This window comes from Channa argus, chromosome 16, assembly GCF_033026475.1.
Source record: "Channa argus isolate prfri chromosome 16, Channa argus male v1.0, whole genome shotgun sequence".
Classification (NCBI taxonomy): Eukaryota; Metazoa; Chordata; class Actinopteri; order Anabantiformes; family Channidae; genus Channa; species Channa argus.
Window position 1 is genome coordinate 9,841,951 of NC_090212.1, and position 11,384 is coordinate 9,853,334.

General features: G+C 38.2%; 2 protein-coding genes across 10 annotated transcripts in view; one reads left to right on the plus strand and one right to left on the minus strand.

The window, feature by feature from the left end:
- The window catches only part of eml5 (EMAP like 5), a 34,330-nt gene extending 27,148 nt beyond the window's left edge, over positions 1 to 7,182 (plus strand). For 3 of the 8 annotated variants that reach the window (XM_067480226.1, XM_067480229.1, XM_067480233.1), the window contains 17 exons: positions 64 to 190; positions 484 to 498; positions 1,740 to 1,818; positions 2,079 to 2,208; positions 2,351 to 2,449; positions 2,812 to 2,832; positions 3,202 to 3,375; positions 3,521 to 3,729; positions 3,968 to 4,125; positions 4,355 to 4,469; positions 4,566 to 4,754; positions 4,906 to 5,078; positions 5,533 to 5,695; positions 5,781 to 5,884; positions 5,996 to 6,149; positions 6,496 to 6,596; positions 6,688 to 7,182. In XM_067480226.1, coding sequence (XP_067336327.1) covers positions 64 to 190; positions 484 to 498; positions 1,740 to 1,818; positions 2,079 to 2,208; positions 2,351 to 2,449; positions 2,812 to 2,832; positions 3,202 to 3,375; positions 3,521 to 3,729; positions 3,968 to 4,125; positions 4,355 to 4,469; positions 4,566 to 4,754; positions 4,906 to 5,078; positions 5,533 to 5,695; positions 5,781 to 5,884; positions 5,996 to 6,149; positions 6,496 to 6,596; positions 6,688 to 6,724 — 2,048 coding nt within the window. In that variant the 3' untranslated portion in view covers positions 6,725 to 7,182. Of the gene's footprint in view, positions 1 to 63; positions 191 to 483; positions 499 to 1,739; positions 1,819 to 2,078; positions 2,209 to 2,350; positions 2,450 to 2,811; positions 2,833 to 3,201; positions 3,376 to 3,520; positions 3,730 to 3,967; positions 4,126 to 4,354; positions 4,470 to 4,565; positions 4,755 to 4,905; positions 5,079 to 5,532; positions 5,696 to 5,780; positions 5,885 to 5,995; positions 6,150 to 6,495; positions 6,597 to 6,687 lie in introns of those variants that run through there. The other 5 variants (XM_067480228.1, XM_067480230.1, XM_067480232.1 and 2 more) reach the window with 4 other exon arrangements.
- Positions 7,183 to 8,099: 917 nt separating this feature from the next.
- isca2 (iron-sulfur cluster assembly 2) lies at positions 8,100 to 11,265 on the minus strand. 2 transcript variants are annotated; one of them, XM_067480245.1, is made up of 4 exons: positions 11,138 to 11,265; positions 10,719 to 10,893; positions 8,766 to 8,881; positions 8,100 to 8,641 (listed from the first exon to the last, which is right to left on the minus strand). In XM_067480245.1, the coding sequence occupies exons 1-4, from the start codon at positions 11,197 to 11,199 to the stop codon at positions 8,467 to 8,469; spliced, it is 528 nt and encodes a 175-aa protein (XP_067336346.1). In that variant the 5' UTR covers positions 11,200 to 11,265; the 3' UTR covers positions 8,100 to 8,466. The 2 variants fall into 2 exon arrangements, with proteins under 2 accessions (XP_067336346.1, XP_067336345.1); XM_067480244.1 differs by having other exon boundaries at positions 10,704 to 10,893.
- Positions 11,266 to 11,384: the final 119 nt, after the last annotated feature.

Here is an 11,384-nt window from a genome sequence, read left to right on the forward strand (position 1 = left end):
TTCTTGTTTGTCATAGGTTTCTGTTGCTGAAGCAAAATCGGTATAATGTTCGTCTTTGTTCAGGTTACGACAGTGATGTGACGAGAGAGAACGAGATCAACTACATCATCAAGGCCTTATCTACCAACATGCGTCCCATGACGGGTGTGAAACCTCACTTGCAGCTGAAAGAGCCCTCTGTGGATGAAAGGTATTTTCACATTAAGCTGTGGAAAACATTTGCAAATGCTTAGATGGATGAAAACTTTGACATTTTAGGAATTTCAGGCAGCCGTATAGTACAAATAACAGGGCCTCTACATCAAATTTAAGCCAGTCCTGTCTTCTTTAGTCAACAAATCTTTTCTTTTTCTGCATGTTGCTCTCACCCTAGCCCTGCCCGTTTGAAGTAACTTTGCCTTTTCTGCTTTTCTGATTTTCTTCTTTCCTTTAATGGCTGTCCATCTGTCATTTTCCTGCTTGGTTCTTTAATTCCACTTGAAGACAAGGAGTGGTCAGGTAAGTTCTCAAATGTTTGCATAGAAATAATCAAACAGCAATAATAAAAATATTAACTTTTTTACTTGTAGTGAAAGGTTTAAAAAGGAAAGGAAAAAAAACTGAGATTCAAGACCGTAAGAGTTATTTATGAGTGCGATAAACAGTAGACAAGACTTTTTCCTGCTCTTGAGTGTCGTTCTCTTCCTGCAGTGTTATAGATGTGCCCTGATGTCTGTGAAATGCATTCATTAATATTCCTTGGTAGAAATCTATTAATATTTGACTTTCCAACATCGTTTATTCTACTTTCATAATGAAAACACTGTTTTCGGTGTTAATTAACCTGATAATGAGCTCCTGGTTTGTCTGGCAGAGCAAATTGTGCTTAAATATGATCTTAACTTGAATTGACTTTAGCTGTCAGCAGAACAAATTCTGAATGGGTTGAACAAGAGGTGTTTTCAATAGTCACTGACTTCATCGTTGTATTTGATTTTAAATTGTGTCACATTTTCAGTTCTTTATTTATTTTCATTTGTTTTTGACAAAAATACAAACATCCATGCAGCATCTTGTCAGCAGTTGTCATAGAAATCGACTTTTGTTGCCATGGTTACACAATAGCAGTGACTCCTGATTTTTATGTCCTCAGTGTCTGGGGTGTTGAGTTAACGAGTGTGTCCAGTTGGGAGCAGTAAAGGCTGTGGGAAGCATTTTTTTAATTCTTGCTTTTCTCTGTTATTGCTGCTGCAAAGAGGGTCGAGGTAAGTCACCTACTGTGTTGTATCCCATTAGTAAAGTTTTGGCATCATTTACATGTTTGTAGTATAAATACAAACCAACAGGTGTCTTGGTGCCCCTGTTTGCCCCCTGTTTACACACGTATTAGTGTTTCCCCGTTTACACCCTGTCTTCGCTGTAAAAGCTCGTCCATACACTCTTTGCTTTATTGTTTGCCATGTTGTTGTTTTTTAACATACACTTAGAAATTTTTACTTTTCTAAAGTAGTATGGAATTTATTATTATAGTAACATTTAGATTAGTTCTTTATTATTTCATATGTATTTATTTATTACTATTTATTGCATCCCCCTTTTATGTCTTAAATTGAAAAAATTTGATTTTCCAAAATTTCTGTATAAGTGCAGATATTCATAAAAAGTTAGATAGCAGTTAGATCAGCAAACAGTTATCATTAGCATATTTAGCAAGATAAGTTGCTCCGCAGCCACCCTCTCATCCCAACTGTTGGTTTCAGGCCTCCAGTCAGCAGAGCGCTGCCACAGCCGGAGAAGCTGCAGACCAACAATGTTGGCAAAAAGAAGAGACCCATTGAGGTAAAAAAGACCTCCTCCTCACCAAAGCTTAACAAATGAAATGGTTTTATCTCAGAGAAGAACAGGATTCAAAATGTTGACTTTTAATGTCATTACGTGAGTTGAAGATGCTGTGTGCCCTTGCTGTGTCCAGATGGCCTCTTCGGGGACTCTGGTAACGCTGTAATCGAATAATGACGTTCAGCTGGCTCTGAACATCTTAGTTGTCATGGCGTCGACCTTTTTGACTTTCTGGCTGTCTTTTTCTGACTCTCCCACAGGACCTGGTGTTGGAATTGGTGTTTGGTTACCGTGGCAATGACTGTCGTAACAATGTGCACTACCTGAATGAGGGGGCAGACATAATCTACCACACAGCCTCAATTGGCATTGTACTCAACTTAACGACCTGTAAGTAGGCAGAGATATGTCTGGAAGATACAGAGTATTAACTGAAAACCAAAAGTAACAAACACGCATGTATATTATTTTGTATCATGTTTATGTGGTGTGTCTTTGTGTATGTGTGTGGGTTGGGTGTGTTTTCCCACAGCCTGCCAAAGTTTCTATGTAGAACACAGTGACGACATCCTGTGCCTGACAATCAATCAGCATCCGAAATTCCCCAACGTGGTGGCAACTGGCCAAGTAGGTATGTTTGTGAGAAGTTGACCTCCTGTGTCACCAGCCACCTTGCTTTTCTTCCCTGTATCCTGTTGTGTGCAATGTGTAGAATAAATGTACATGGCTTATAGCCTAGTCCTCCTACAGCCCTATCTGTGCTATATTTGCTTTATAGCACAAGTAAGCTTAAGCTAATGCATGTATGCAGTCTTTGTACCAAAATAATTGCAAATTTACCTAAAATGATTCCATTTCACATATATTTTATATAACTTTTAGAATGGTACAAACCTATCTGTGGACAACCTATACGTTTTTGCAGTAGAGGCTAAGTAATAGCATTAATAATATGTGGGTTCTGTCCAATAATCTTATTTTCCTTCATTCCAGGTGATGCTGGTGACATGTCAGGTAATACAGCAAAGTTAGAAAAGCTGGTGTTAATAAATGTTCAAAGAAAATCTTTGTTTCAATTGATTATTTTCTTTAAGTCACTGCCATCTAGTGGCCTTTCTGTCATGAGAAAATACAATACAATCTAATCTTAAAAATATTTTAAGGACAGTTAAAAGAAATATATATATATATATATATATATATATATATATATATATATATATATATATAGCTTTTTGGTGTAAGCTTTTAATTATTTTATTTATTTATTTTAAGTTTTTCTTTATTCAGCATCATAGCATGAATGAGTCTGAATCTGATCTGATCAAAGTTTTAAGGGACAAAAAGACCTAAGTATACATTCACACCTCATCTCGTTTTCAGCTACATCTCCGTCTATTCATGTGTGGGACGCCATGACCAAGCAGACTCTGTCAGTGCTACGCTGTTTCCACGCAGGTGGTGTTTGTTCTGTCAGCTTCAGTGCCACAGGAAAACTCCTGCTATCAGTGGGCTTAGACCCTGAACACACCATCACCATTTGGAAGTGGCAGGAAGGTACGACATTATCCCAGAACAAATACTTGATATATTATCGTTCAGAGAAACTCACCTTCCCTTTACGTTTGTTCTCATTCTAGAGATTAGAGAGTGTCTCCACAATAGAGATCACATTTGTACTGTTCTTTACTTTGTTCCTCAGGTGCCAAAGTTGCCAGTCGAAATGGACACAGCCAGAGGATCTTTGTGGCTGAGTTTCGTCCTGATTCAGACACACACTTTGTGTCTGTGGGTATCAAGCATGTGCGTTTTTGGACATTAGCTGGTCGAGCTTTGCTGAGCAAGAAAGGGGTGCTGAGCTCCATAGAGGACGCCAGGATGCAGACCATGCTATCTGTAGCATTTGGAGCTGTAAGTGCCTACCAACCATTGTACTGCGTAGTCTCCTTGGTCACACATCTTATAATTGCCAACTAGAAACCAGTTTTGTGATATTCTAGAAATCCTTTTAATATTGTTGCAATATGCTAGTAATGTTGAAGCTCAGTTGATTTCAATCTGTTTGGTTCATTGTGCTGTGAAATGTTTGTGCCTTGCTCGCTCTGCTGTTGTAGGCCACTAGATTAGTGCAGATTTGTTTTCTTTTCAGAATAACTTGACATTTACAGGTACCATAAGTGGGGATGTGTGTGTGTGGAAAGAACACATTCTAATAAGAATAGTGGCCAAAGCTCATACAGGCCCAGTGTTCACCATGTACACCACACTGAGAGATGGTCTCATTGTCACCGGAGGCAAAGAAAGGCCGTAAGTGCTCCTCTGTGCTGTTGCTTTCTAATTCCTTTTATGATGATTTTGTCAATATTTACAGTTGTGTATGAATTGAAATGAATGCAAAGCAGAAGTACAAATGAGAAAGAACTACATATTACCTTCGGTTTGCCCAGATCCTGTGTACAGTAAATATTACCGGAGTATATACTGTAGGAAGAATTCTACAACTGGTGGATTAGAGAGACTTTGTTTTCCTCCGCAGGTCAAAGGAGGGTGGAGCTCTAAAGCTTTGGGACCAGGAGCTCAAACGCTGCAGAGCTTTTCGGTTAGAAACCGGACAAATAATAGACTGCGTTCGGTCTGTCTGCAGAGGAAAAGTAGGTTCAAAATAATATTGTAAAGAACATGTTTTCACACTCATTTTGTGGCTCATCATCAGTGTTTTGAGGGATTTTTACTTTGTGCTGTGTAAGGGTAAAATTCTTGTGGGGACCAGAAATGCAGAGATCATTGAAGTAGGAGAGAAGAACGCAGCGTGCAACATCTTGGTGAATGGACACATGGACGGGCCGATCTGGGGCTTGGGAACCCATCCTTCCAGAGATGTTTTTCTTTCTGCAGCAGAGGATGGTACTGTGCGCCTGTGGGACATCCCAGAGAAGGTCAGCCATTTTACCCCCAGCTCTTCAGAACAGACTATCTCAGTCCTTACAAAGTCTTACGTATTTCAGAGTTAAAATCTATAGTTTTAAGAAATTTTAAGATGCGTTATATGAAGAATGTGATGATCTTGCATTGCCTTTTGGAAAATAGAAGATGCTGAATAAGGTGAACCTGGGCCACCCAGCGTATACAATTAGCTACAGTCCTGAGGGGGACATGGTGGCCATTGGCATGAAGAATGGAGAGTTCATCATTCTGCTGGTTGCCTCACTCAAAATCTGGGGCAAGAAAAGGGACCGGCGCTCTCCTATACAGGATATCAGGTACTGATTGTATAGCTATGGATTTTACACTAGGTGGAGTATTGCTCAATAGATACATTAGCTGTCTGAAAAAGTGATGTAGTGAGCTGGAATTTGCTATATTATTTCTCTCCAACAATACTTGTTCAGGCAAATACAAGCGTGTACCTTAGCTGTAGAAAGAGTCAGTTGGGGCCCATACATCATCCCATTTTTAACTCTGACTAGGTTGTAGTAAAATAAGTAGATACGTCTTCATGTGGATTTAAACATGTTTTCAACTACATTATCACTTAAACATTTTTTTTAATTTATTTAGGCTCATTTATTTATTTGTATGCTCAGTTTTAAATTACATAATTAAGACAAAATGATCATCTTTAGAAAGTGATATGTGTGAAGCTCTAATCTATGCAATAGTGAGTAGTAGTCTGAGAAAACACTTTTTTTTTAATGCTGCACGTCTTTGTTATAGGTTCAGTCCAAATTCTCGTTATTTGGCAGTGGGCTCCACTGAGAGTGCAGTAGACTTCTACGACCTGACACTTGGCCCACAGTTGAACCGCATCAACAGCTGCAGGGACATCCCTAGTTTTGTTATGCAGATGGACTTTTCTGCTGACAGCTCCTACATCCAGGTGCAGACTGAGAAATAGCGCATCAGCTTTGCACATTTGTCTCAGACTTTGGCTGGTTGTGTGATCCCTTATTGTCTTAATTCAGATATCCACAGGTGCTTATAAACGACTTGTGTATGAGGTGCCATCTGGAAAGCAGGTCACAGAACAGCCCCATATTGACAGGATCACCTGGACCACATGGACTAGGTGAGAGAGTCAGTGTTACATCACATATAGGCTACTGTACCATCAGTGCCTACAATGAACAAAGTAATGATGAATAATGAGTTTGAGCCCAAAATCTCTCTCTGCATCCAGTGTGCTTGGGGACGAGGTCATAGGGATCTGGTCCCGTAACTCGGACAAAGCAGACGTTACCTGTGCCTGTGTGTCTCACTCAGGCCTTAACATTGTTACAGGCGATGACTTTGGAATGGTAAAGCTGTTTGACTTTCCATGTCCAGAGAAGTTTGTAAGTATGATTAAATAATGTTTTTACCATTACCAATATTTGTCTTCAAAGAACATATGGTATAAGAATAATAAGACAATGATTACTTAAAGAGTGTTAACATTGCAGGTTTAACTTAATTTAAATATCACATAATCATCACATTTTGCAACCTGTCATATTTATAGATCTATTCTATAATTATTTCTATTACTTGATGTTATTTTATTAACAGAGAATGTGAGAGCTAAAAGTTGGTGACGATTTAACAGACTGATATTTGTGTACACTGTAATGTATTTTAAAATCATACATCTGTGAAGAGCAGTTTTTAAAATTTGTGTGAATATTATCTCCTGTATTTTAGGCCAAACACAAACGCTTTCTGGGCCATTCTGCTCACTTGACAAATGTCCGCTTCACAAATGGAGATCGCTTTGTTGTTAGTGCCGGTGGAGATGACAGAAGGTAATGCCTAAAGCTCTGTAATGCTGAGATAGTTTACAAATAACGTTAAAATCAGATGTTCATGCATCTTTTTCTTTTGTGTTCCCTCTAGCCTCTTTGTGTGGCGGTGCATCCATACTCCTCACTGAGGAGAACACTTGGATAATTCCTGCCTAAGAGGGTCTTGGCACCTCTTCAGAGAACAGTTTCTGCTGGAAAAAATAAATAAATAAACAGGAGGACAGACCTGGCAGCTTGTAAATGACTTATAGTGGAGAAATTACTTACTGCCTCAAAACTAGGTGCATGTATTTATAAAAACTCATTTTCATCACAGCATCAGTCCTAATTGTGAACACAGGTGAAGGGCACATAAAACTGCCTTGCAGCATTAAATGATCATTGAGGGTAAAAAAAGAAAAAGAAAAATACATCTTCTTAATACAGTATGCATTTAATTTCATGGGTATATTTAATTTTACAATGAGCGATTCTGTGCTTCTGTCAAACATGTAGCAAACTGAATTAGCCTTAATCTGGGAGTTCAACGTATGTCGTTTTGGATTCTTTTTGTTTTACTTTTTGGATCATATGTTCATTTGCTCCATTTTTACTGGTAATTCCAAATCCTGTGGCCTTCCTCCTGAATGTAACATCCACTGTTATATTCTGGATGTCAGCATGCCAAAGCATACTATGCACTGTACACCTGACCTGGTCACTGTGTTGCCCTGATGGTTCATCTATGGTTTGTTTATGTGGTTGTGTTGTTGATAGGTTGACCTAAAACCTCCTTTGACAGTGTTCCCCTTATGACATGTGAAAGTGTGCATACTTGTTTGAGGATCTGCTTGTGGTCAATGGTGTGCATGGCTTACTGGAAGACAATCTGTCTGAACCAAAATCCTCAGAAAACTAAAAGAACAGCTGTAAATTGATGTTTAAATGGACTGTTGAATTCATTCAGTCACTTTTCAGTGTGCTGCTACTGTATGATGTATTGTCGCATTTTCATGAAAATGAATGGTGTGACTTTTTTTCCAACAGTAAATCAGTGTTCTGTGTAATCAAATATAGAGCTTAAATGGAATGTTCTATCAGAGAGAAAATATGAACAGTGCAAAACATAATGTTTCTTGTATTAAGACTAACATTAACAAAATGTTGCTGCATATTTTGATTTACATTACCATATTACCATGTAAATATCATTTATACATACATTCTTTTTGTATATTTTTTGTGAGATGTTTCTTATATTCAACTTTAATAAAAAAAAAAAAAGCAATCATAACTTTTGAGTGAAAACATGTTTAGAATGTGAAAAATGTATTCATAATCCTGAGGAACCAATGTCATAAAACCAACAATTAATACATCTAAATTCTTCATGTTACTGCCCTTTTATTGCTTTAATATTATCAGGATGTGAATCGTGAGTATTATTACTTAAAATAAACTTTCTAGAATATCTTTAAACGTGCAGCAAATGTTACATAACATGAAAAAGAAGGTAACAAAGCCTTAAATTCACTCTGTTTTATTTCAGATTAAATATATTAAATTCACAATGCAGCCTATTTACATATTTTATACACAAGGGTAAATGTCACTACTGAATTCTAAAACACTTCCAACTGTGCCTTTTTGTTTGAATCCATGACAAATTACAGTTGAACACTGAACTGAGCTGTCAATAAGCAGTTCATTCAGTTGAAGTGTTTTACACTACTAAAGCAAAAAAAAAAAATTGAGGAAATGTACCAGCTTTACTGATATTACAAATACTTTCCAATGACTCATAATTTTAGATAAACTGTAATATCCTATAACACTGCAAATTAGCAGTTTATTAAGTGCGTGCGTTTGTGTACTGAACTGTTTGATACAATTATAGTTTGACAGAGAAGGAACTGCCACAGGAACAACTATGATCAGCCTGAGGATTCTTGAGCACTTGAAAGGTAGAGCGGATCAGCTCCTGGCTGAAGTCCACAGTGGCTCCTTTCACAAACTCAAGACTGTCCTGGTCCATGATAACACCCACTCCTCCCTTTTCAAACACTCTGAAAGAAGAGCACAGTAGATGCAGGTGGGAACCAGGTTGATTGGATTAACTGGTGATAAGAAAGCAATGAGGCCACTGTAAGTCAATCTCTCAAAATGTACAGTTGATGAGTTCCATTTTACCTGTCATCTTCATTTTTGTTTCTATCTAATGAAAACTTGTACTGGAACCCAGAGCAGCCTCCTCCCTCCACATGTATTCTCAGGTACTCGCCCTTCTCCATGATTTCTGCTAGTCTCTGGATTACAGAGAGGACACAAGCACGATAAATCAAGAGCACAAAGGCTTCACACATTTATTAATACAGAAGCAAAATGGCCATAAAATCTACATTTTATAATCACAACCCTACAAATGTAGATGTGTTGTTCCTTTTCATTTCACACATTGAGTAATAGCTGGAGATAACTATAACTCTGCCGTAACAAAATAATGCTTTTAATATACTAACTCTTAAGAATCTGTTTAGGCCATTTATTATTACAGACCTGACCCATATCTTGCAACTGACCTATGTCATTTTAATTGATTTAATGCTTTCACCACACTTCCTAGTCACACAAGCACTCTCATCCTCCAATATTTGTTCTAATTGCTCTATCCATTTAGCAGCTAAGCTATTGCAAGTCACTATGAATTTTTAGCCACTCCTATTTTGTTAATCAGTAGCTATCACCAGTGAAAACTGTGTTAAATGAGGCTTCAACTTATAACTCATTTGGTAATACAATTGGTTGAAAAACCTTAGTGTTTTAGGAAAGTCTCAATACGTAATGGCTGAGAAAATGGAATTGTAATCTTAAAGTTTCTAACCCTGTAAAGGAGTTCTTTCATCAGTCCCAACATGAAGGAGACTCACTTGTTGATCAATGTCACTCTAGTGGCACATGAATGCTCGATGTAACAACAACCATGTTCATGAAAGTGTCAAGGATTTAACAACTTTAAAATATCTGCCTGGCTCTAGCCAGCTTTTCTGATGAGAGGTGTAATGTCTTTAAGAAAAGACATTAAACAATACCTTTGGATTTATCATGACCTGGATGTCACAGACATTATTTAAGTGGCTGCAACATTGCAAAATATCAAAATAACAATTGTCAGCCAGCAGGGTCGTTGAGTGGTTAGAGCTGCCACCTCACAGCTAGAAGATTGCCAGTTCAAACCCCCTTTCAGTGTGTTTGCATGTTCCCTCCATGCTTGCGTGGGTACTCTGGTTTCCTCCTGCAGCCCAAAGATGTGTTAGTTTAACTGGTGACTCTAAATTGCCTGTAGGTGTGATTGGTTGTTTGTCTGTGTATGTCTCTCTGTGTTGGCCCTGAGATAGACTTGCTACTGGAAATGTGTGTACCCCGCTTATCACCCAGTGACAGCTGGGGACCCTGAACAGGATAAGTGCTAACAGATGATGGATGGATGGATGGATAGATAGATGGAAAACAAAATCCCAAGAAAACAAGTTTACCTAAAGTACTGTGCAAAAGGCCAAATTTTTACTTGTTGATTTAGCAACAAGTCTGATCATTATAGCGATGCTACAGTGAACAAATATATTCATTACACAGTCTCTATTAGAATGTAACTAAAAATGTAGAAAATGTGTATACAGTATCCAAAAAACACATACATATTGGAAAATACGTTTTAAAAGGAAACAAAATGGTTTTATAAGATAAATTGACAAGTGACCTCCTTGAGCATTTAGCATGTCTTGAACTCTATCCTTACATAGTCCGCTAGAGGTTAATCGGTTAATTGCCTTGGTGGGAGGTTAGCAGCGAAGAAACCACTTTTTCGGGATGAGGACGAAAAATTGATTTGTTGGATCCTACGCTAAAAATACAAATCTAATGGTGGCCTAAGACTTTAGCACAGTAATTTATTGTGTATAAGCACAACACCTTCAAATGATCTTATCGCTGAGGCAGCTTCTTGCATCATTTCTGGCCTCCCTCGCTTCCAAAAGTTTACATGTATGAGATAAACCATGAAGCTAACTAAAGACTATTATGCCATCTCTTTTAAAAAAAACGCTTAAAATAACGCTTATTTAATCTCACTGTGTGTCTGCTGACCTTCACACACGATTCGGTGAGGTATATTTCATCTTCAGGTGGACTTGACACCGCTGACTTCTGGATTGAGGCGCTGCTGTACCGCTGGAGCCCCGCTGTGTAGAGGTGCCTGGGGCTTTGGGAAAGTCGGGTTAACTGTTGACCAGCATTGGGGTTTTTCAAAAGTGTGCATGACCTGCAAAACATTAACGTTGCTTAGGTAGCATGGTTACAGCAGAAAGACTTATAACGTGTACGTAAACTTACTGGCCCTAGAGCTTGATTGGTACGTTAGCGTCAACTTTACCCAACCTTAGCGTGTAGCATGCTAACTTGCTGTCAAACAGTCAATACACGCCAATGATCCCCAAGAAAACTGTTTATAGGTTACAAAGATTGTCTGATGATTATACATACTTTATACAATATAGAAAGGTTACCTAGCAATGCACAATAATGTTGACTTTGACGCCTTAATCATAGCTCCTCTCACGATTGACATCTTCCACAACAAACCTTATTAAAGCCTACCCCCAAAGCGCAAGGAACAGGTCGCGTTTTGATTGGCTGAAATAGTTGTCTTTCAAATGAATACGCCCATGTTGGTGCAATAACAGCCAATTGATTTGTCAATTTTCCTACCAATCATAAAGCAGCTATTTGAAGACACCGTGGTATTTTTACCCT

Coding starts and splice junctions, on each gene's coding strand:
- isca2 (XM_067480244.1), bottom strand. CDS start 11,199: ATGTCAATCGTGAGAGGAGCTATGATTAAGGCGTCAAAGTCAACATTA. Junction 10,894..11,137: donor ACATTATTGTGCATTGCTAG/GTAACCTTTCTA, acceptor AATGTTTTGCAG/GTCATGCACACTTTTGAAAA. Junction 8,882..10,703: donor TGAAGGTCAGCAGACACACA/GTGAGATTAAAT, acceptor TCTGTAATCCAG/AGACTAGCAGAAATCATGGA.